The sequence below is a fragment of the Staurois parvus genome, unplaced genomic scaffold, assembly GCF_062004578.1.
Source record: "Staurois parvus isolate SC_StPar_1 unplaced genomic scaffold, SC_StPar_1.0 ptg000641l, whole genome shotgun sequence".
Lineage (NCBI taxonomy): Eukaryota > Metazoa > Chordata > Amphibia > Anura > Ranidae > Staurois > Staurois parvus.
In genome coordinates this window covers 492,415-517,599 of record NW_028318437.1, presented here as the reverse complement: position 1 = coordinate 517,599, position 25,185 = coordinate 492,415, and the positions used below count along the sequence as shown (strand labels likewise).

The window sequence follows — 25,185 nt, the reverse complement described above, 5'->3', positions numbered from 1 at the left end:
GGAGATTGAGCGCATTGCTTATTGTTTTTTCTCTGAAACAATAGTATCTGCTAATTCCAGATCTTTCTGAAGCTCTCCACAAGTGGTCATTGGCGCTCAGACAACTCTTCTGATCATTCTTTTCACTCCTCTGTCATAAATCTTGTGAGGAGCACCTGGTCGCAGCCAGTTTATGGTGAAATTATGTTCTTTCCACTTCCAGATTAAGGCCCCAACAGTGCTCATTGGAATATTCAGAAGTTTAGAAATCCTTTTGTAACCAATGCCATCAGTAGGTTTTGCAACAATAAAGTTGCAAAGGTCTTGAGAGAGCGCTTTGCTTTTACCCATCATGAGATGTTTCTTGTGTGATATCTTGGTAATGGGACACCTTTTTATAGGCCATCATTTTAGACTGAAACAGCTGATATTAAAATTACACTGATAAAAAAAAGGGGACAGAATGTCTTTCCAACTACTGATAGATTTCAGCTGGTGTCTTGGCTTTCCATGTCTTTTTGCACCTCCCTTTCTTCATGTGTTCAATACTTTTTCCCTCTGTCATTCCATTTTATGACACAACTTAATTTCTGAACTTATTTGTTTCGGTTTCTTCGTATGTATGGATTGCTATTGACATGCGGTGCAAATTTCATTGTAATAGCACCTTTAGAAATACATTTACCTAGAAAAATGGTGACATGTGCAATACCTATTTTACCCAAATATATATATTTTTTCTTGTTTAGTGAATCGAGGGTCATATGTTGAGACAATCAGAAAGCCTTGAGGCTGCAGACATCAGCCTAAAGGACATCAGAAACATCTTATGCTTGTATCAGGAAGATGTACATTACTCCGACCTCATGTTTCCTTCTCAGAGGTCCCCAATTCTGATTCAGTTTTCTTCCCTCTGCTCTGCAGCTGGCTGGTTGTCAGCAAAATCCCCATAGACCTTACCGGGGTTGACAAGTCATTCTAGCCAGCTGTAAAACAGAAGGCAGCATGGAGTAAAAAAAAAAAATATATATATATATATATATATATATATATATATATATATATATAATTCCATGGGTACCACATATTTTTGTAGAAAGATCTCCGAATTGGGAACACCAAGGTCATCATAGGGCACATCATCACGCACCTCACCCTGATGCATGCAACCAACATAGCGTCGTTCTACAAGATTAACAGGAAAAGCAAAGTGTTCTAATAATGTGCAATCATGAACTTGATCCCCGCTTACTACACAAAGACCAGTAGCAGATGTTCTAAATTACTGCTGTGGCTTACAGTATTTGCACTTGCCATTTTCCTTATTAATTCTGCCTGTTGGCCTGTCATTCTGTTTCTATACCTAAGTTGTACAACTCTTTATAAATGGTTTTGGATCCACAGAGATTTCGACAGACTTTGTTAGAAAATAGGCAAGCTTTCCAGCAAAATTAAAGGGACCCGTCAGTATGGAAAACAGAGCTCCCTCTAAAAAGGAGGGGGCTATAGATGGCTATACACCAATTGAAATTTTGGCAGTACAGCAGGGACTGGATGAATTTCAACGTGTGGGCTCCCCTGCTTGATAGTGGCCAATCATTTGGTAAACTTTTCAAACGACAGTGGAAAATTTTTCATTGATTAGCATCTGCAACCAATTGAACAAAGATATGGGGGATATTCGCTACCTTTGGCGAGTGATTGTAAATATAAAAAGGATGCCATATATGCTGGAGATGTATTTTCCTATGGTTGTAATTTGTTTTTTGCTTTTTAGGCATATTACAGGATATCTGCAAACATTGGTAACCTTGAAGGTATTAATCTTGGTGGGTAGGTCTGTGTGTAATATATATATATATATATATATATATATTCACTATCATATGCCATATACACTCACCGGCCACTTGTTTAATTGCACACCTGTTCAATTGCACAATTGAAAAACTGCTGATCAGCCAATCACATGGCAGCACCTCAGTGCATTTAGGCATCTAGATGTGGTGAAGATGACCTGCTGCAGTTCAAACTGAGCACCAGAATGGAAAAGAAAGGGGATTTACGTGACTTTGAATGTGGCATAGTTTTTGGAGCCAGACAGGCTGGTCAGAGTATTTACAAAATTGCTGATCTACTGGGATATTCACGCACAACCATCTCTAGGGTTTACAAAGAATGGTCCAAGAAAAAAAAAAAAAAGGAGAAAATATCCAGCGAGTGGCAGTTGTATGGACAAAAATGCCTTGTTGATGTCAGAGATCAGAAGAGAATGGGCAGACTGGTTTGAGATGATAGAAAGGCAACAGTAACTCAAATAACCATTCGTTACAACCAAGGTATGCAGAACACCATCTCTGAAGATGCAACACATTGAACCTTGAAGCAGATGCCTACAGGTGCCACTCCTGTCAGCTAAGAATAGGAAATGGAGGCTACAACTCGCACAGACTCACTGAAATTGGACAAAAGAAGAATGGAAAAAAACGTTGCCCTGTCTGATGAGTCTCGATTTCATCGGCAACATTCAGATGGTAGGGTCAGAATTTGGCGTAAACATGAAAGCATGGATCCACCCTGCCTTGTTCTAACAGTTCATGAATGTGCAGCCGACAAATCTGCAGCAACTGTGTGAGGCCATTATGTCAACATGGACCAAAACCTCTGAGGAATGTTTCCAAACACTGCGTTGAATCTATGCCGCAATAAATTAAGGCAGTTCTGAAGGCAAAAAGGGGGTCCGACCTGCTACTAGCAAGGTGTACCTAAAGTGGCCAGTGAGTATAAGTAGTTTCCCCATAGCGGGAGCCCCAAGGTCTCCTGTAAAAGAGTACTCTAAATGCTTCTCTCTCCAGACAAAAGGTAAGTCCTCAGTTTGTTTTTTTCAAAAGCCACAACACTTTCTCATATGTGTACACTGTGGTTCCTTATGTAGCGCTTACCCCCAAAAAGGTCCCGCTGATTAGTCCCTAGGTTCCTTTACCAAGTTGGAATAGTAGCAGCCAGGCACATAGCAGCACTGTCATCATGACTCAACCTGTCTAGGGGTATCTTTTGATGTTTTATTATAAACTGAACTTGGTTAGGGTATGGAGGAGCTGTGGGATACTCCAAATGCATAGTGCAATAATTGGACACTCTTTGCATCACCTAAGCTTTTTTGAATGGCATCTTCAGTATACACTGAGGGAATGAGCAGAGTTGGGACCCCAAGAGAGAAAAAGGGAAAGTCCCATTCCAAGCAAGCACTGAAACTGATGCACTAAGGGATAGTAGCAGCAAACAGTCACTAGGATCTTACACTCAGGCCTGTACTCTCGATGTTCCTGGATAACTGGATGCCTCCTTCCAATATCAGCCAGACACTGCTCCAATTCCAAGATCGGATCCTCAGTGAAACCCCTTATTCAGACCCAGCTGTGAATGAACTCCTGCAACTTCAGCTGCACGGTCGACAAGAAAAGCAGCCCTTCAAGGCTGGAGACTTATCCTGGACAAGAACCCTGCTGCTCCAGGCCTCTCATGCACTCCTCAGCCACCTACTGGGCATCCCCCTCAGGGCTTGGCTGAGGCCACTAATATTCAAGCCAAGAGTCTACCTCTTCCAACCCACTACATTCTAGAATCCACCAGAAGGCAGGGGAAAGCACTTATATATAAGCTATAGCCAGTGAAACCCAGAACAGTCCAAAACGATCACACACCACTCCACTGACTACAGAGGAGCCAAAAAAAAAAAAAAATGAAAATTTACCTAAAACGTCTAGCAACCTATCAAGAAGGTGCTACACTCCCACCAGCCCATACATCATTACAGTGGCCAGTAATGACGTAGTGAAGAAGTGTCACCAGCACCCGAAGGAATCCTCAAAATGGGTCCAAAGCTTTGTGGTCACATGATAAAACGCAGAAGGCAATGTTTCAGGGGCCACTTTGTCAGGCAAGTGACGTAGGGCTAGCTAATGAAACCACAGCATACGGAGAGGAACAGAAGCTTTTGACACTCAAACAATGGATGCTGAATTTCCTTCCAGAATTCCTAGCTGTCAGTAATTAGGTTTATGCTTTTTTTGTTTAAAAAAAAAAATAAATAAAAATTATTAATTAATATATATACACACACACACACACACACACACACACACACATATATATACACACACACATATGCATATACATACACACACACACACACATATATATACACATACATACATACATACATATACAAATACATACATATACACACACATTATTTATTTTTTTATTTATTTTCAACAAAAACACACAGAGTAAATACCAAAACAGGAGATATTTTCTGCGATCCCGGAAAAGGAAAACATTTTTTGTTGCCATTTGCCTTCAAGGACAACAAACCTAAATCAGCAAAGTTGGATAAATTTGAATCACGGGTACTGGCTTGCACTTTAGCACTGAAAGCTCCCGACAATCAGACACAACTTTGTACAGGACTGCACAGGGCACCACATGGAAAATGCAGCGCATGGTAGAGGGAAGTGGAACGTCTATGGATTTTGCCATGGATGAAAAACCTGTCTGTGGTGGGGACTTTAAATGCATAGCTGCAAGTGTGATCAATAGCTTTTTTTCTCATCATGCACCCCCCTCATTAGGAGTATACTTGTCCTTTAAAGATCATCCCTGATGTTCCACTGTGTCAGTCAGGTTTCTATAGTGCTCTTATCAGAATATGGTTGTCAATCAAAGCAACTCAACCATCTGAGCTCATGCAAACCCTTTAAGTCTTGCATATAGGACAGTTTTAGCAGACAGGGGCTGCACCCTCCTGTCACACAGAGAAAAGACTGTGGTCCTTTAACCCGTTGTTCCTCAGCTGGATTTACAGCATACCTCCCCTCAGGCACTGAATGGATTAAAAACAGCCTGGGCTCTCCTAAAAACAGCACAGCATCACCAGTTCCCAACCCTCGGGGCATCCAGATTTGAGGAATAACCAATTAGTACACATGAGAATGTGCCTGGTTTGCATATGAATGGAATATATTGGTTTGGGGTATTCCCAAATGCTAGCTTTGCCAAGCTTCCCCAGGGATCGCACTGAACTTTGCGGCCAAATCTGGTCAATTAGAGAGGTTTTCACAGCTCACCAAGACTAAAGCGCCTTCCAAATCTTCGCATCAATTATAAAACAGGGTAATTAGCCAGCTGACATGGATCATGGACATTTAATGTGGTTATCTATACACCCATCACATTAACAAACTCTTAGCTCATTCTTCTACTGGTAATCTGTTCGGCTTCTAGAAAAGTCTTGACGTGAAACTCCAAACACTGTTAAAAAGATAGTGGGGTTTTTTTTTTATTTTTTTAAAACTGCTTTGCAAAGACTTTTTGCAAAAAAGTACCACAGATACTTTGCTACATCTGTTTTGAAGATGCTGAGAAATGTTTGCACAGCAGTTGAATTTTTTTGAAAAAGCGTGCCTAATTGGAGCACCGACACCAACCATAAAGGCCTTGCTCACATGGGCTTCAACCTACTCTATAGAGGAGCAAAAGGTTACAACAAATTTTTGCAAAACATTTGCAAAGCTCTGAGCTGCTGTGCTGAAGCCTTTAAAGCACCACTCCAATCCAGTATGGGCATAGGACATCCTTGTTGGGTTACCCTTGAGACTGTACAGGCATTCGCTGACCCCATTCATTCCTGTTGGGAAACAGAAACCTCTGCAGGACCGTTGGAGGCCACTATAAGTACAGTTCCCCATAGGAACAAATGGGACTGCAGCACGCATGCAGAGACTGAAGAGGACTCAGTGAGGACATTTTAGGAAGCAAAGCTTTGCAGGGCCACACAGTGAACATAGGTGGATGGAGAACATAGGCGGATGGAGAACAAAGCCAAAAGTATTAGACCAGGTGTGCTGTACTAAGGGAGATGTGGGGGCTTGCATTTAGAGACAATAGTACATACCCCCACCACCACCGCCTTCCTGAGTTCAATCCACCCAGTCCAATACTCACCTTCAGCCTAGATCCAGCAATCGTCTCTGTACAGCTCCACACAGTTTTGATCACAAAACATCATTGGGTCCTGCACATATGTACAGCAGCTCTATTCATTCCCAGGAAACACCATATGCCTGGTAGCCTCCAGCAGACCTGTAGAGTTTTGCCCTCTGTAATTTGCTGTAAAAATTCACTGCAATCTGCCAACCTAGAGGCATTATGTACACTCTTGGCTCGCCAATTTTCTCAGAAGACTACATTAAGATGCAAGCCAAAATTTCAGGTACCCCCTGCAATAGGAATTTTAGTTTTGGTGAAATACTCCCCGGGGATTAAATAGATACTTTTAAAAGGGATGCAGACACTGCAGCTTTTTGCATTAGAAGACAGTACCAGGTGATTATATCAAACCAGAATCTGCCTGCAAAGATCATCTTTTTTTTTTTCTCCCGCAGAAAAAAAAAAAAGCGGTACTCTTTAAAATCACTCTACCAAAATATTCTTACACAACGGTGTTACCAAGTACGTAATCCCAAACATAAAATACACTGTACATATACTGAATAACGTATGCACAGTGTATGTACTTCTATAAAAGTCAAAAAGGTGGGGTTCTGTGCATGTTCCTACCATACTTCAAGAGCTTTTTGAACCTACAGTCTGTAATTGGCAGAACAGATTGTTATACAGTAGCACACTGATTATAGTGGTTCTCTTGCTGCTCAGCACTAGTTTCCCCCCCCCCCCCCACCACTGCATCTTCATTGGCAAAAGAGATGTAAAAAGTGTTAAAACAGACATGATTATTTTGTTTGTAGTCTGCGTCTCATTAGGTAGAATTTCCTTTATTTCCCAAAAGGAAAGACAAAGAAAATATCCAAAATTAGGGTAAATCCACTCTGGAGCTGGTCAAAGACTAGATTTCTTGGATTCTGTCTTCTTAAGGAAAGAAATCTAACAGATTCCTCCATCCACACATACAGCATGGATGGCTGAATCTTCCCCCACAGGCTATTTTATTCTGGCAGCAGTTTGCATCAGCGTACTGAACAGTGCCTGCAGCCGATTGGCTGTAGGAACGGTTTAGCTGACAATCTTCGACATGGCTTCTTCAACAAAAGTCAGAGTAATCAACTTCTGTCAAGCCAGCAGGGCCATTCGCTATTGGAATTTTGGCTGAATACTCAACTTGCCAAAACTTTATACCCAGCTTTATACAGATGTCACAAAAATAGGTGTCCCTCAACTCCTGTTTCTGTGACAACTCTGATTTGCCTATCACTTTCTGTACTGAAGACTATGGTCACCAGGACAAAATCGGGAGGGCGATTCTCCCCAGCAGGGACAAAGACAACAAATTGGAAATAAAGGTTTTGGCTTTACATAAACTTTAAAAAGGCACTCAGCCCCACACAGCTTCAAACCTACAATTAAAAAGCATGTTTCCATGCTTCAAGGCCTTTACTGTTTTACATGCCCTCCCGTAACGCTCAATAAATTGAGTTTTAGCTTATCTTTAGCTCTCAGATTATCTTGAGGGGGTTTCATCGTGTTTATTTAATGATCAAGCAAAGGTGTTCGGCTTTGCTGAAGAGCTACAAAATCTATGGCAGATATATAGGATAACCTGAAATAAGTTGAGTTGCCTACAACCATATATGATAACCTGAAATAAGTTGGAGTTGCCTACAACCATCACAGATTGTTTTTCTTTAATGCAATCCAGCTGCTACGGAAAAAGGCTCCCTTTCTATCCAAAAAGATGACAGCATTACTGGTAGAGGAACGGTCCAAAAGTTATTCAGACTTGGACAAACCCTAAAAATAAAAATTGGGTTTTTGGCCACATTGTTAAAACGGTTGATGCTGAAACAATAATATTACCTTTAAAATGACCCTGCAGAGCTTCAGCAGCTTTGCTAATATAGTAATAACACAGCATGTCAAGCAGCCATTGTCAACCAGGGTTTCGTGCAATCCTAGGGCTGCTCCAGAGGCGGCTAGGGGTCCCTTGAACTGTGACCCATTTGACGGTTCCAGGCCAACACCAATTGGCAGAGCCAGTTGTATATTTTTATCTGTTTGTAAAGGTGGTATTTTGACCACCAATGTAAGCGCGGTGGGATTAATTTTTTCCAACTGACCCCAAATGAATTGATTTTATAAGGGGTTACCCAAAACACAATTATTTGTAGGGTTCCTCTGCTGTAAAAGAGGTTGAGGCCGATGCAAAGAGTGCTTAGAATCTGTGAATGATGTCTTGAACACGCGTTTCTCAACTTTGGTTTGGTCAAGGCACCCTTTAAAATTCTGCACAATCCCAAGGCACCCCTTTCTAAAATGTAAAAACTAAAAAAACTAATAGTTTTCCATAATTTAGAAAAACATCCACACATGTAGGACACCCAATATTAGAGGTGATTTAGTCTTATACAGCAAACACCTTTGCACACTGGTACTGACTAGTATTCCAAGGTTTCTCTCCCTCACTCAGCTAATGTGACCCCAGTGTGGACAGAGTGGGCAAACTAGGATGCTGTGCAGGCAACCAACATTCTCCTTATCAACAGAGGACGATGTTGGTTGTTAGGATGCCGGCGGCTAGAAGGTTGTAATAATGCACAATGAATGCCTGTGGCTGTAACTAAAAAGGCAGGCTTCATCCAACTGCTGGCTTGTATATAATTTGTAGGCATTTTGCCAAGGCACCCCTGAAGACACCTGAAGGCACCCCAGTGAGCTTGGGTACCATGGTTGAAAAAGGCTGTCTTGGACAAACCAGTGGATCCATCCAACAACAGGTAAAGACGAACATTGCAGGAGGCATCCAACAGCATAAGTTATCAGCCCATATCTCTTTACGACAATATCATCAAAGTCCAGGGGCAAGCTCAAAAACCATCATATGAAACTTAGTCTGGTTATAACCTTCATAGAGTTCCTCAAACACTGCAGAAGCACCAAAAACAAATTAAGAAAGTCAAAAGGTGACTGTATCAGTATGTGTTGCTTCTCTTTAGGTAAAAAAGAACAGAAACAAGGGGTCACCAAGCTGTTTGTGCGGTTTAGTTGTTGACTGAAGTTTAGCTTTAAGAAGCATTTAAGTCAAAAAAGCTAAATATTTTCAAGCAACTATAAAGACCATCAACACGTTCTTTAATGGACACATGCCTGAATTCACCAGAACACTGAGTGTTATCCAATCATCTACCCCACCAAAAAAGATAAACGTTTATGGGTGCCGCTTTCACTGGGTAATGCTGCCATCTCCTCTCCACTCCACTCTTAACTACAACAATGCATTGACTCCTGTTAATTTCTGAATAGTGTATATATATATATATATATATATTTTTTTTTTCTTTTGTATATGTTGATTAGTTCTCACCTCTAGTTGCACTTGTTTTATGACTGTAGTCTGTGTCTGGTCTGTTTGAGAAGCATCCCCCCCTATACATGTGCTCCTGATTGGGGCGGAGAAGAGTGCTCATTTGACTATCTCCCTATAAATTTAGATCAGCTCATGGGGGGAAAGTCACAGATGGGGGGGGGGGGGGGGGGGGTTGGGACACAGTCACAGATGGGGTGCTGCTTTTGCGTGAGTGCTGCATTGATGGAGGGCTAAGACTCAGTTAAATACAGCAGTTTAACTAAAGCAGGATAACTCAAGCAGCAGGAAGATACAACAAAAAACTGCAAACACCCTGGGAAACATCTCTTACAAGTCTGAGTCCCACTGCAGGACCTTTTAATATGTTCCCTCTACTCCTCCTTTTCATATTACTATCCTGCGTTCCCAAAATCTCACTTCTTTATCGCTCTGCTCCACCCCAAAACTTGTACATCTCACCCTCACTGCTACCATCTCCCTACTACTGCTCTCATCACCTCTTGCTGATACTTAACTCTCCTGCTGATCCAAACACCAGGACTGGAAGGCATGTGCACTCGTGTACATCCCACTCCCATGTTACTTTCCTCACCCTTCTTCTCCTAACCTCTGGGGATATCTCCCCAAACCCTGGTCCTCCAGTATTCCACCCCCACACCAGGCATCCTCTTTCTTCCGGGACTAGCCGCAATCCCCTCAATTTAACATCAGTCCCCGTGCTCCCAAAAACCACCCTCCCTTTTTCATGTGTGCTCTGGAATGCCCGCTCTGTCTGCAATAAGCTCACCTCTGTCCATGAATTTTTGTCTCCCGCTCCCTTAACCTACGAGCAATTACAGAAACCTGGCTCCAAGCAGCAGATTCTGCTTCTCCCGCAGCACTTTCCTATGGAGGCCTCATCTGGACCCACTCATCCAGACCCAGTGGTCGGAAAGGTGGTGGGGTTGGTTTGTTTCTATCTATCCCCACTGAGCACCTTTCAAGTCCTCCCTCACCATCCTTCTCTTCTTTCGAGACTCACTGCATCCGGCTGTTTTCTCCCATTTCTCTGAGGACTGCAGTGATCTATCGACCTCCTGGACCGGTGTCCCGCTTTCTTGATTTCTCTGCCTGGCTACCCTACTTTCTCTCCTCTGAACTACCCACTATTATTCTCAGAGATTTTAACATCCCTATCAATGTCAACAACCCGGCTACATCCCAACTCTTCAACCTAACCTCATCTTTTGCATTAGCACAATGTATACAGTCCTCCACTCACTCTGTGAATACATTAGACCTTGTTTTCTCCCATCTTTGCACCCAATACAACCTCACAAACACCCCCTTTCCTCTCATTGATCACAATCTCATCACCTTCACAGTCTCCACATCTTCAAACACCTATCCCTCCAAGCAGCAAACAATTACCTGCAGAAACCTTCACAATTTGAACTCTGCAACTGACCAACTCTGACAGAATCTCTCCCCTGTCCTGCCCTAACCTGGCCACTGCTGTCTACAACAGTTCGCTTTCATCCGCATTAGACTCACTTGCTCCTCTAACATGGAGCATCAGGCCCCGACCGTTACAACCTTGGCAGACTGACACCAGAAATCTTAAACGACATAGTCGTGTGCTGGAGCGATTGTGGTGTAAAACCAAATCCCAGCAAGCATTCACCCGATATAAATCTGATTTCTTAACATACAATTCCTCCCTTCATGCTGCCAAACAAGCCCACTTTGTCTCTCATCAATAGCTTGTCATCCAGTCCTCGTCGTCTCTTCTCTACTTTTAACTCTCTACTTTCTCCACCTCCACCCAGTACCTCATTCACTGCTCACGAGATTGCAAATCATTTCAAAAACAAGGATTGACGCAATTCGTAGGGGCATCGCCACTGCACAGACATCCATCCCACTTAGCATACCTTATACTAAACCTCCCTCAACACTTTCCTCTGTTGACCTTGCTACTACCGAAGAGGTCACTAAGGTTTTCTCAGAAGCCCGTCTCACTACCTGCCCCCTGGATCCTGTCCCCTCACAACTACTACGGTCACCCTCTTCTTCCGTCCCATGCTCCCTCACAACTTCAATCTTTTCCTCTCTACTGATGCCTTCTCCTCCCCTCTAAAGCATGCGCACATCACTCCCATACTTAAAAAGCCCTCCCTGGACCCCACCAACCTGAACACCTTAAGACCCATCTCCCTGCTGCCATTTACCTCTAAACTCCTAGAACGCTTAGTCTACAATCGCCTGTGCTCCCACCTCACCGACAACAACCTTCTTGACCCTTTACAGTCTTGCTTTCGCTCACTACACTCCACTGAAACTGCCCTACTAAAACTCACTAAATGATCTACTAACAGCTAAAACCAATGGCCACTACTCCGTACTCTTACTACTTGACCTCTCTGCGGCTTTTGATACGGTTGACCATCCCCTCCTCCTCAAAAAACTGCACTCTTGGTCTCAGAGACTCTGCTCTCTCCTGGTTCTCCTCCTACCTATCGCATCGCTCCTTCAGAGTTACCTATAATGCTGCCTCCTCCTCTTTGCTCCCTCTTTCTGTAGGGGTCCCTCAAGGTTCTGTCCTTGGTCCCCTTCTCTTCTCCATCTACACCTCTTCCCTTGGTCACTTGATAAACTCTCATGGCTTTAAGTACCATCTCTATGCTGATGACACAAATCTTTCTACCCCTCACCTCACCCCTTCAGTCTCCACTCACATTACTAACCGACATATCGGCATGGATGTCACTTCACTTCCTCAAACTCAATCTTTCCAAAACTGAGCTCTTCGCATTCCCCCCAGCCTGTGCCCCCTCCCCTGACTTCTTCATCAAGATCATTAACACAATCATCAGTCCCTCCCTTCATGCCAGGGTACTAGGTGTAATCCTAGACTCCCATCTGTCCTTTCAGCCCCAAATCCAATCACTGCCCAAATCTTGTAGACTTCACCTCCGCAACATCTCCAAGATACCACCGTTCCTAACCTCGGAAACCACTAAGCAACTTATTCACTCCCTTGTTATATCTCGCCTTGACTATTGTAACTCCCTCCTCATTGGCCGACCTCATCGCAGGCTATTCCCCTCTTCAGTCTATCATGAATGCTGCTGCCAGACTCATCCACCTTACTAACCGTTCTGTATCTGCAACCCCTCTCAGCCAATCCCTCCACTGGCTTCCCATTGCCCAACGGATAAAATTCAAAACATTAATAACGTATAAAGCCATTTATAACTCTGCCCCAAATTACATCAACGATCTTGTCTCTAAATATCACCCAAACCGTACGCTCCACTCCTCGCAAGACCTCCTGCTCTATCTCCCTTGTCTCCTCCCATGCTTGGCTCCAGAGCTTCCCCCACCTTTTGGAACTCTGTACCCCAATTTATCAGACCATTGCCTACTCTGCTCACTTTTAGGAGATCTCTGAAAACCTCTCTTCAGGGAAGCCTATCCTGCCCTCAGCTAATAATGGAATCTTCTACTCTTCCAACCAGTCCATCCCCCACAGTTACTACCTTTTGTACCACTAGCCCCTCCCTCCTAGATTGTAAGCTTCAAGGAGCAGGGCCCTCCTGACCCTCTTGTATTGAACTGTATTGTCTCCTGTTATATTGTAAAGTGTTGAGCAAACTGTTGGCGCTATATAAATCCTGTATAATAATAATAATAATAATGTCCATTACTATGCCCTGCACCTCCTCTCTCTCATATTTCAATAGCCAATGCAGGCATGAACATTTAGAGCCTTTTTGCTTGCTCATAATTGGATGATGGTAGTCAACTGGGCTTCACGTCATTCAGTAAGATGCAGATGTAATTTCCTTGCAAAGTGAATATTCTATTTGCCATTAGTAAATCAAACCCATTGTTTTCCTTTTATGCCAGGGTGATGTGGAAGGTGTCACCCTTATCAATGTCACCAGTTCCACAGACTCTACAACTGTCCATTTCTACTGATCTGTGGACACAAGCTAGGGAATTTTCAAGGTCGTCAATTCAACTGTAGTCTCAATCCTGCTGGCCATTTCCTTATCAGTGTGCAGCTTATTGACCTGACAACAAGGAGCATTTAATAAGCATGTGAAATCTACTCACAGCAAGGCTTTCACAATCAATCCACAATTTTCTAAAAATTAAGGCACGCCTATTACAAATACAATTGTAGCCATTTTGCTATGTGAATTAGTACCCAACCTGAAGGTTCTCCAAGAATGAGAATCATCACCACAATATGTGGCACATAATGCAGTGCAAACTTTAGGACAAGTCCACAAACCTACTGAGCATCATGTCTAGCCCTTGAAGGGGCTCTACACTTTAAAGAAAAAAAAAAAAAAAAGAAGAAAAAAAATTAAAAAAAAAAAAACAGGACGACAGGTATTTGTTTAAAGAAGGTGGTCTCTACTTAGACACAGCTAGTTGACTTCTCCAATTAAATGAGGTCCAAGGGGCTTTTTTGTAATTAACTGCCATGATTAAGGACTCATTCTCTCCCCATGCAATCTGTTCAACAGTACAGTGGCAGAAGGGCAACAATTTTTCAACTATTTGGCTTTTTAGGTTGGACTTGCTCTTTCTGAAGCCCATTGGCTATCAATTAGTTAAAAAGCGGAGTGGTCATTAGGCTCCCAGGTGTCACGATTATCCCAAACACAGGCGGTCAGATACAATAGCTTGCTTATGTGTTCTTCACCTATAGCAGCCACCTTTTCCATAAAGCAAGCAGGGCTACCTGTACTTGGTTGCCCCCAGGACTCTTACACAATGCTATAGAGCCTGGTTACCATGCTGGGGCAAGGGCAAACTGAGCACAGCAAAAAGGAACAGGTACTTGCAGTTAGCAAATAGGCAGAGTGGCAGGTGAGGTTCAGAAAAGTCAGCATCAAATCTGTAATCAAAAGGCAGGCAGAGTTCAGAAAGTAGTCAATATCAGATCTGAGGTCGTTAACAGAATCCAAACTAGCAGGCATAGGAACAGGGCAGACAACAGGGAGCATGTTACAAACACAATATCACGAGCATGAGACTACAGGCTTGGCTGGTTTAAATCCGGTCTGGTCTCCACCCAAAGACTAGCCACATCAATCACTTTGCAGGTGGACAAGCAGACCAGGAGAATGCATCACAATCAAAACCAGGATGCTTGGTTGTTTGCAACACTACCGATCAATTAAATGGTACACAGTCTATGGCCATTTATTGGTTACCAGAACATCACGACCAGTGGAACCGTGGGTCAATGGACACAGTATGAACAGGCTCTAAATCAATGACCCAATATTAGTATGCAAGGAGTCCTAACCTCACCCCGACTTTTATTACTGCATGCTCGTTTTTCAGTCATTGAGTCAAATTAGTAAAGCAAGAGACAGCCAGGCAATTACAGTCTCAGTAGGACAACAATGGCAGCCTACATAAGTTTCTTTGTACAGATTTCCTTTAAAAGTGTTACTAAACCCAGAACTGTCAAATTAGTCTGTATATGCAGTAAACCATGCTTGTTATACTCACTGTAGAACCTAAGGGGTTAATCCTCTGCATTGTGTAAAGGATGTTCGATCCTGTCTTCTCTATCCTCCCCTTCGATCACTGCCCCCAATCCATCTCCTGATAGAATAGAGCCTTGGGGACAAGCTGCACATGTTCAGTTTTGTATGCATTGCTAGGGGAGTTTTTTTTTTTCTTGGGAGAGTACATGTGATCAGCACAGGGCCAATTAGCACTGTCCAGACAGAGGGTCAGGGGTTATGCAGACTCATAGGACAGTCAGGGGAGAATGAAAACTCCTCCTACAAGCTTTAACCAGTGCTGTTACGAGTTTTAATAGCTTTTTTTTCTGCTGGAAAAACACTCCAAAAAATCCGTACAAAATCAATTTTTCTGCTCCTAGACCCTGAAGCTCACAAAATGCTAATAGCCTAAAGTAATGTGCATGGACACATAGGATAACACTATTTAGCTTCTAGGAGCAGAACCCAAGGAACCCATAGAAACCTCAGGAGGAACGCTAGGGTTCCACAGAACCCTGGTTGAGGAATCCTGTGGTATATAGGCCTTACAACAGACACTCCTTGTAATATAAAATGTAGGAACATAGACCTAACCACGGCAGATAATGTAAGGTCACAAAGTTCTCTTCCACAGCAGGAACAGTTCATGGCACACAGACCTTGATCATTCTAGTGGATTGTGCACAGACCACACATTCTCAATCAGGCTTCCTTAAGGTTTGGTAGAATGACCTCCCATATGATGGTGTCTGTAAAGTTTTAGGTCCAACACCACTTAGCAGAACCAACATGGCTCCACTGATCTTTTAGGATAGAGTGGAATTCTGACCACCACTGTACGGGGAATTCTTACAACTGACCCCTGATAAATTGGGTTTTGCATTAGTTCCCGAAGACCAGAAACCCATTTCAATAGTATGCGGTAAACAAGGTCGAGAAAGATTGGCAGGGATGTACAGTCGTATCCACAACAAATGACGTAAGGTCATACAATCCTCATCTACAACAGGGACAGTTCATGACATGCAGTTCTTATTGTTTGTAGTATCTGGATTGTGTTGGAGATCATGCTGGACCAGTCACTAGTCGTGGGTGTGTGACTGCGTGGCAAAAAACGGAAGCAATCCCATCCAGTGGGTCGTGCCCAATGGTGGATCCTCTTAGGAGTTTAAGCTGCTACCTTTGTGATACGGCCTTGTGGTTGTTTCAGTGGGGAGACTTGGTAAGAAGGAGCGCTCGGTGTTCAGAAAACTGCAACTTTAGGTGTATGGTTCAAAAGATGTTTATTATAGGTGTAACCATAGACATATACACCAAGCCAACTTATTTCATGAATGAACTCCCCCTTCTTCAGGGCTCCTGCGTGCTATTGGATGGGAATGGTTCCTAAAATAATATATTGCTTACCAGATTTCAGAACTACAGATTTACCGAGTGCTGACTAGGCATGCAGAGGCACTTTGTAGTGGATAGTACACGGACAAGCATTTCTAACCACAACAGATAACGTAAGGTCATAAAAGTACCCATCCAACAGACAGCTGATGGCACACAGTCCTTTCTTTGCTTACATCAGAGAAACCTTTTGGTGGATAGAGCATGGATGTACAGTCCTAACCACAAAAGATAAAGTCATAACATAAGGTCATACATTCCTCATCCACAGCAAGGACAGTTATTGGCATACAGTCCTTTCCATGCTTACACCAGAGAATCGTGGCTAGAGCAGGGGTCTCCAAACTTTCTAAACAAAAAGGGCCAGTTTACTGTCCTTCAGACTTTAGAAGGGCCAGACCATGGCCAGTAGGAGTAGAAAATGTCCTGGCTTTGGGAACAATGCCCCATCATTGGTGTCCATGAGAAATAGTACCCCATTATTGGTGACAGTGGGAGGAATAGTGCCCCATTTTGGTGTCAATGGGAGAAAGTGTGCCCCAAGGACCGGATAAAGGCAGGCAAAGGGCCACATTCGGCCCCCGGGCCGCAGTTTGGAGACCACTGGGCTAGAGAATCGACGTACATCCGAACCAAAAATAACAACATAAGGTCATACAGTCCTCTAGCTTAGTGCATGGGACATTTACATCATGTGAGTGGATGCAACAGGGACACACAAAATTCACAGTATAAAGAATCTCTCTTAGATTGTAAGCTCCAAGGAGCAGGGCCCTCCCTAACCCTCTTGTATTGAACTATATTGTTCAATCGCTGACAAAATCATGTAGACTTCACCTCCGCAACATTTCCAAGATACGACCGTTCCTAACCCCGGAAACCACTAAGCAACTTATTCACTCCCTTGTCATATCACGCCTCGACTACCGTAACTCCCTCCTCATTGGCCTACCTCATCGCAGGCTATCCCTCTTCAGTCTATCATGAACGCTGCTGCCAGACTCATCCACCTTACTAACCGTTCTGTATCCGCCACCCCTCTCTGCCAATCCCTCCACTGGCTCCCAGTTGCCCAACGGATAAAATTCAAAACTCTAACACTGACATATAAAGCCATCCACAACACTGCCCCAATTTACATAACCGATCTTATCTCTAAATATCGCCCAAACCGTACACTCCGCTCCTCACAAGACCTCTTACTTTTTAGCTCCCTTATCGCCTCCAAGACTTCTCCAGGGCGTCACCCATCCTCTGGAACTCCCTACCCCAATCTATCAGACTAACAACTACTCTAGTTGCCTTTCGGCGATCACTGAAAACCTCTCTCTTCAGGGAAGCCTAGTCCTCTGCTAATTCTGGAATCCTCTACTCTTCCAACCACTCCATCCCCCACAGTGACTACCTACTGTACCATTCACCCCTCCCTCCTAGATTGTAAGCTCCAAGGAGCAGGGCCCTCAAATCCCTCTTGTATTGAACTGTATTGTCTCCCACTATAATGTAAAGCGCTGAGCAAACCGTTGGCGATATATAAATCCTGTATAATAGTTGCTGTATTGTCTCCCGTTATATTGTAAAGTGCTGAGCACACTGTTGGTGTTATATAAATCCTGTATAATAATAATAATAATAATAAAGAACACATTACACACAAAAGCAACAAGTGAGATCCTACAAAACATACGGGTGACAACCTGAGCAGACGATCACATTACATACAGCACTGGAAGAAAATGTCATCTATCACAGTCAATAACATGGAGCCGTCAGCAATGATGAGCAGCAAGGACTGAACTACATCGGTTTTCTTCTCATCACTCAGCAGCTTGATATTAACCCCTTGTTGACAAATTCCCAGCAATGCAAATGCACTTAAATCTCCAGCCAAGGAGCAATTAAAAATGGTCAGTGCAGTTTAGGCCTCGGGGATGGCTACCGGAGGCTGGATCCTGGATCAAACACAAGCATCACCTGCAATCAGGGCTCAAGGTGATCATCAGAGAATTCACAAGGCACATGGTGATATGCTCGAGAAGGGTCACATGCCAAAAAGACGGTTATTCTTGGTGGCTACAGAGACCTTAGATCTGCTTATCAATGCACATGCAGGAACACGCTTTATCAAATCTGCTTATGCAACGTGAGAAACACGAAGGGCTGATTTACATCTATGTGTTGTATGTACTGGAACGCACATTACATGCATTGATGTGTTGTCATGCCATTCATTTTGACTAGCAGCCCAACAAGGAGCTGCAATGCGTGACAATAAGTTATAGTGCATAGTGGCAAACATTTTGGGGTGTCCAAAGGCTCTTGATTTCAATGGGCTGTCCTAAAGGAACACGTTAACGCACATGCATTAAGACACCGAATAAATGTAACTGGGCTCTCAGGATTCTATTTGCGCATTTAAAGTGTTACTATACCCCGGACCCTGCATTCACGCTATCTGGTCTCCCACAGTACACAAACCAGTGACATGCAATTATTTCAGTAAATCTAAAGAGCTAAATACCTTTTCTCATCAGCAGTTAGAGCAGTCTTGTGACTTCTAACAGTGTTCAACAGAGCACTGGTTAAAGTTTGTAGAAGGAGTGTTCCTTCTACTCTAGGAGGATGCAGAACCCCTGACCTCTGTCTGGACAGTGATGATTGGCCCTGTGCTGATCACATGCACTCTCCCAAGAAAAAAAAAAAACCCTCTATAGCAATACACACCAAACTGACCATGTGCAGTGTCTCCACAGGATATGTCTTATCAGGTAATAAGAGGGGGTCACTGAAAGAAGGGGAGGATCAGAGAAGACAGGAACAGATTTTACACAATGCGGATGATTAACCCCTTAGGTTCCACAGCGAGTATAACAAGCATGCTTTACTGCATATACAGACTGATTATATGGTTGTGGGTTTAGTAACACTTTAATATTTATTTCAGTGGGCCTTTCACACAAAAAAAAAAAAAAAAAAAACAAAACGCAACAAGTCCTCCTATTAAAATAACCCAGAGAGTTGCACTGCATAGTTGTGACCCAGGCATGAATGGCATTCTAAAATGTGAAGGAGTCCTTTAGGCCTTGGATTCCTACACACGAACACTTGTATAAGCCATTCTAAAACAAGTCACATGTGCAAAACAGCTTTTATCAGAAGGGTGACCTGTAGGGGCTCATTTCATAGGGCCAAGATCTAGACACAAGGTTCACATACAAATTCCCACAACCATAGTCTGAATATTGCGTATTGTAACAACTTTGTGCCTACAAGTATGACGGCACTCAATAGAGAATCAAAGTATACTGCTAGACATAGAAGATCCTGTACAACTAGGAAAAGGGATTTCCTGAATGAGCAAGAAGGCATAGCCAACAATTGTTCTGGATTTCCATATTTGTAGTTCAGAGGCTCCCTGTTTGCTTGGGCTGCGAAACACAGAATAAGAACAAATAATAGTAATAATAGTAATAATAAGTACATGACACAAAGACCAGATACCAGGGACAGTCCCAGGATCTGAAGATTTGTCTCTAAAAATATCCCTGTAGGCAATGTTTCCCAGTTTCCTTTGTGAATGTGCAGAATTGTGTTACTGACCAGTTCAAGAGACATGACTGAGACCACAGTCCGAAGACAAGGCGAAAACCAGAGACAGACTGACTATCTCAACAGAGATGAAAGAGGTCTCTTGAGACAGTGAACACAGCCACGAACAGCCTTTTAGGTAACCATTTACATGTTGCAACTTGCTAAAACACGTGTCCAGCTTCCCTATAGATACATATAGTATCCGTCCACATCTCAGTGATGCAGTGCAGTGTGCTTTGAAAAATACAATTAAAAAAAAGCAAACAAAAAAAAGAAAAACCCAAACAAAATTTTAGTGCATTGGGAGGCATAGAAGTCAACAGTGATGCATGTTACATGTGTGTGGATGTATTGGCAACAGGTATTAACAAGCCTTGGTCAATGGCTCTTAACCCATGCACTCCAAATTCTAACTTTAAAAATGTACTGGCAACAATCAAAAAAAAAAAAAAAAAAAAACCATAACACACGCACATTGAAAACCAACCTGCCCAGCGCTGAAAAATGTAGCACCTACACACTCACACATAGCTAAATGGGTCCACAAAGATGTCCAGGGACACAAGGTCACCAAACTAACTTCTTTAAATTCTGTCCACAAAGGGCCACAGGAATTATTTTTTATACAGGATTTCTATAGCGCCAACAGTTTACGCAGTGCTTTACAACATAACTGGGAAAACTTCCATTTCTTATCAAGCCTTGGTCAACGGCTGGTAACTCCATGCACTCCTTCAAATACTACATTTCAAAAGCACAATGGAAACATGTGGCAATAGTGTATCTAAATGCTCAAAAGGGAATTCACATTGATGCATGAAAACCCACCTGTGTAATCTAGATTAGCTAGTGATGCAACATTACGGAGTCAACACTGTCCAAGGGGGCCACATATTCCTACTGGACTTTAAATTACAAGACGGTTTACAAGCAGCAAGATTACCTTCAACAGGCACTGAGCTGACAAAATAAAAAAAAATAAAGTAAATCATGGTGCGACTGGGTCAGCACTGTAAATCAGGAAGACTTCCAGGTACAATGGTGGTTAAATTCATACACACCAAATCCTAATTGCAATAACGCATGTCAATGCACATTGATACACTGATGACCCACCTGTCTAATGCTGGAAAATATGCAATGTCACTGAGCCAACAACATTTTAAATGCTGAGAGGGACGCATATTTACATTGGTTGGTTAATACAAGACAGTCAACAAACAAGACGGCCATGGACAGAATAAAAGGGTAAATCATGGTATGGTTCAGTCAGTGCTGTCAATCAGGATGACTTGCATTTATGAACAAGCATTGGTCATTAGCTGTTAACTATCCACTCGAAATCCATATTTCTAGGATCAATGACACTTGTGAATGCACAAAATAAACAAATCACACATTAAATGCATGACAACCCACCTGCCGAACTGTACAAAAACACCACACTTCTACGCACATGCATAGATCTAAATGGACACCGGGAAGCAAGGTCACCAACCCAACATCTTTGGAGGCTGTCCAAGAGGGCCACCTATTTCCACTGGACATTAACTACAAGATAGTCAGAAAGTTGACCATCGACAAAAGAAAATGGTCAATCATGGTACGGTTGGGTCAGTGCTGTATATCAGAAAGACTTCCATTTATTAACAAGCGTTGGACAATGGCTTGAAACTCCATCTACCCCAAATCCCAATTTCAAGAAGGCCACTAATTTCCATTTGACTTTAAATACAAGATGGGTCAACAGCTAACCGACCATGGACAGAATAAAATAGTCCGTCATTCATGGTACGGATGGGTCAGCGCTGTCAATCAGTAACACCATACCCTAATTTTAATAAACCACATTAACACATAAAGTGCACAAATGTGCTGTGTTTTGTAGCATTAGGCAGGTGGGTTGTCTTGTGCCCGTTGGTGCAACACAACTCCCCACCCCAATGCCACAAAATACAGCACATCTATGCACTCAGATAAATTGGCTCATGGAAGCAATGGCCACTGGGCCAAAAACATCTTTAAATGCGGTCTGAGAGGACTATAGGATTGCAGAAGACATTCAACATACAGCTAAAAGACTATTGATAAAATAAAATGGTCAATCATGGTACGGTTGGGTCAGTGCTGTCAAGCTGGAGGAATTCCAAATGTAGGTCAAAAGCTTTTTAACTCCATCCACTCCAAATCCTAATTTCAAGCATCAAGAATGCCAAGAAGGCCACCTATTTCCATTGGACTTTAAATACGAGCTGGTCAGAAGCAATTTGACCATGGGCAGGGTGCTGAATGAACAGAATAAAATAAATGGTCAATAATGGTACAGGTTGGGTCAGCACTCTCAGTCAGACAAACTTCCAAAAATCTGCATGGGGTCAATCCTGGTGGCCAGGTACTGTCCCTATAAGGAAAGGGAAGTTGGGGTTTGAATACAAGACAGCCAAAATCAAGCCGACCACAGACAGGAGCTGAACGGACAGAATTAAATAGTCAATTATAGTATGGTTGGGTCAATACTATCGATCAGGAGGAATATTGTTTAACAAGCAGCATTGGTCAATGGCTGTTAACTTCATCCACTCCAAATCCTAATTTAAAGTGTCAATAACATCAAGAGGGCCAACTATTTCTACCAGACTTTACATATGAGACTGTCAACAGCAAGCTGTCCATGGATAGGCACTGAATGGACAGAATTAAAAAAAAAAAAAAAAAAAAGTTAAACATAGTATGGTTGGGTCAATTCAGATTTTTGCAAAATCTTCCTGATTGACAGCACCGATCCAACCATACTATGTTTGACCATTTTTTATTCTGTCCATTCAGTGCCTATCCATGGTCAGCTTGCTGTTGGGTCAGTGATGTTGACTTCCAAGGCCAAGAAAAAAAAATATAAAAACACAGGAAGACTTCCAAAAATCTGCATGGGGGTCAATCCTTGTGGCCATGACCTGTCCCTAGAACAGCGGGTGAGTTGGCATGAATGAATTGTGGACTTTAAATACAAGATGGTCAACAGCAAACTGAGCATGGACAGTTGCTATATAGATGGAATAAAATGGTCAAACACAGTATGGTTGGGTCTGAGATATTGACTTCCAAGGTCAAAAAAAAAAAATTCAGGAAGACTTCCAAAAATCCGCATGAAGTCAATCTTAGTGGCCAGGGACTGACTCTGGAAGGGAAGGCTAGTTGGCATGGATGAGTCATGTACTTTAGATACAGGCCAGCTAACCACAGACAGGTGCTAATGGATGGAATAAAAAGGTCTATCATAATATGGTTGGGTCAGCAATGTTGACTTCCAAGGTCAAACAAAAAAAAAATCAGGAAGACTTCCAAAAATCTGCATGGAGTCAATCTTGGTGGCCAAGGACTGACTCTGGAAGGGAAGGCTGGTTAGCATGGATGAGTCATGGACTTTAAAGACAGTCAACAGCAACAGGCGCAGAATGGATGAAATAAAATGACCAGTCACGGTACAGTTGGGTCTGTGCTGTCGGTCGGAAAGACTTTCAAGGCCAACTAAAAAAATCTGTACTGACCAATTGTGGTGGTCAGGTGTAAGGGAAGGCCAGTTGGCATGGATGAATCGTGTACTTTAAATACAAGCCAGCTAACCACAGACAGGAGCTAAATGACTGGAATAAAATGGTCAATCATAGTACGATTGGGTCAGCGATATGGACTTCCAAGGTCAACCAAAAAAAATCAGGAAGACTTATAAAAATCTGCATGGAGTCAATCTTGGCGGCCAGGGACTGACTCTGGAAAGGAAGGCTAGTTGGAATGGATAAGTCATGGACTTTAAAGACAGTCAACAGCAACAGGCACCGAATGGATGGAATACAATGGTCAGTCACGGTACAGTCGAGTCAATGCTGGCTATTGGGGAGACTTCCAAGGCCAACTACAAAATCTGTATGGACCGATTGTGATAGCCAGGTGGAAGGGAAGGCCAGTTGGCATGAATGAGTCATGGACGTTAAATACAAGCCAGCTAACCACCACAGACAGGCGCTAGATGGCCATTCGTGGTATGGTTGGGTCAGCGCAGTCGATCGGGAAGACCTCCATAAAATCTGTATGGACGGATGGTGGTGGCCAGGTGGAAGGGGAGGCCAGTTGGCATGAATGAGTCATGGACATTAAATACAAGCCAGCTAACCACAGACAGGTGCTAGATGGCCATTCGTGGTATGGTTGGATCGGCACGGTCGATCGGGAAGACCTCCATAAAACGTGTATGGACAGATGATGGTGGCCAGGTGGGAGGGGAGGCTAGTGGGCACGGATGAGTCATGGGCGTTAAATACAAGCCAGCTAACCACAGACAGGTGCTAGATGGCCATTCGTGGTATGGTTGGGTCAGCACGGTCGATCGGGAAGACCTCCATAAAACGTGTATGGCTGGATGGTGGTGGCCAGGTGGGAGGCCAGTGGGCACGGATGAGTCATTGACGTTAAATACAAGCCAGCTAACCACAGACAGGTGCCAGATGGCCATTGGTGGTATGGTTGGGTCAGCACGGTCGATCGGGAAGACCTCCATAAAACGTGTATGGACGGATGGTGGTGGCCAGGTGGGAGGCCAGTGGGCACGGATGAGTCATGGAGCTTGCACTCACCTGGCAGGCACAGGAGGAGCAGTACTGGCAGACAGGAGCACTGCGACAGCCTCATCCCCCCAGGTTCAGCTCTCCGCCGAGGTCTCATCTACACTGCGATCCCCTCCAAGCAGGTGGATCCCCCCAGATCCCAGAGTCCGATCAGCAGCGTCTCATTCCGATCAGCAGCGTCTCATCGCGATGCACAGGAGTCCGGGTGCCATGCGCCGTGTGCTCATGCAGCAAGCCCGGTGTGTGTTCCCGGTGGCCGTCCTCTCCGGGCAGTCGGTGTCGGTGTGACCTCTCTCCCCCCCCTCTGATTTACAGCCTCCCGCCTGCCTTCCCCAACATTACTCCGCCGTGCAGACTCAGCCCCTCCGCGCTCCACTTTACTCTGCTCCTTCTCCCCTCTCTGCCTCCCAAGCCTCTTGTGGAACAATCCAACTGAGACAACCGCAGGGGGGGGGACGCCCCCGGATCATTCCCCTCTCCGACCCCCCCACTCAGCACTTCCTCCACAGGCAGGCTTCCACAGAGGCCAGGGGTGACAACCAGGGCCAGGGAAGAGGGAAGCGGGGTCACCCTGGAAGAAGTGATCTTTCCCAGGCAGAAATCAGGAAGGGAGCACACCTTCCCGAGGAGTCCCGCAGCCGCCTGTTGGATCCTTTTACAAACTTGTAAAGACTAGGTGAATGGGACACAATAGTATGTCATA

General features: G+C 43.6%; 1 protein-coding gene across 1 annotated transcript in view; it reads right to left on the bottom strand.

The window, feature by feature from the left end:
- LOC149449024 (uncharacterized) overlaps window positions 1–24,892 on the bottom strand; it is a gene marked incomplete at its 3' end in the record, with an annotated part of 91,018 nt that extends 66,126 nt beyond the window's left edge. Inside the window, exon 1 of the mRNA XM_089693928.1 lies at window positions 24,492–24,892. Coding sequence (XP_089550054.1) covers window positions 24,492–24,579 — 88 coding nt within the window. The remainder of the gene's footprint in view (window positions 1–24,491) is intronic.
- Window positions 24,893–25,185: the final 293 nt, after the last annotated feature.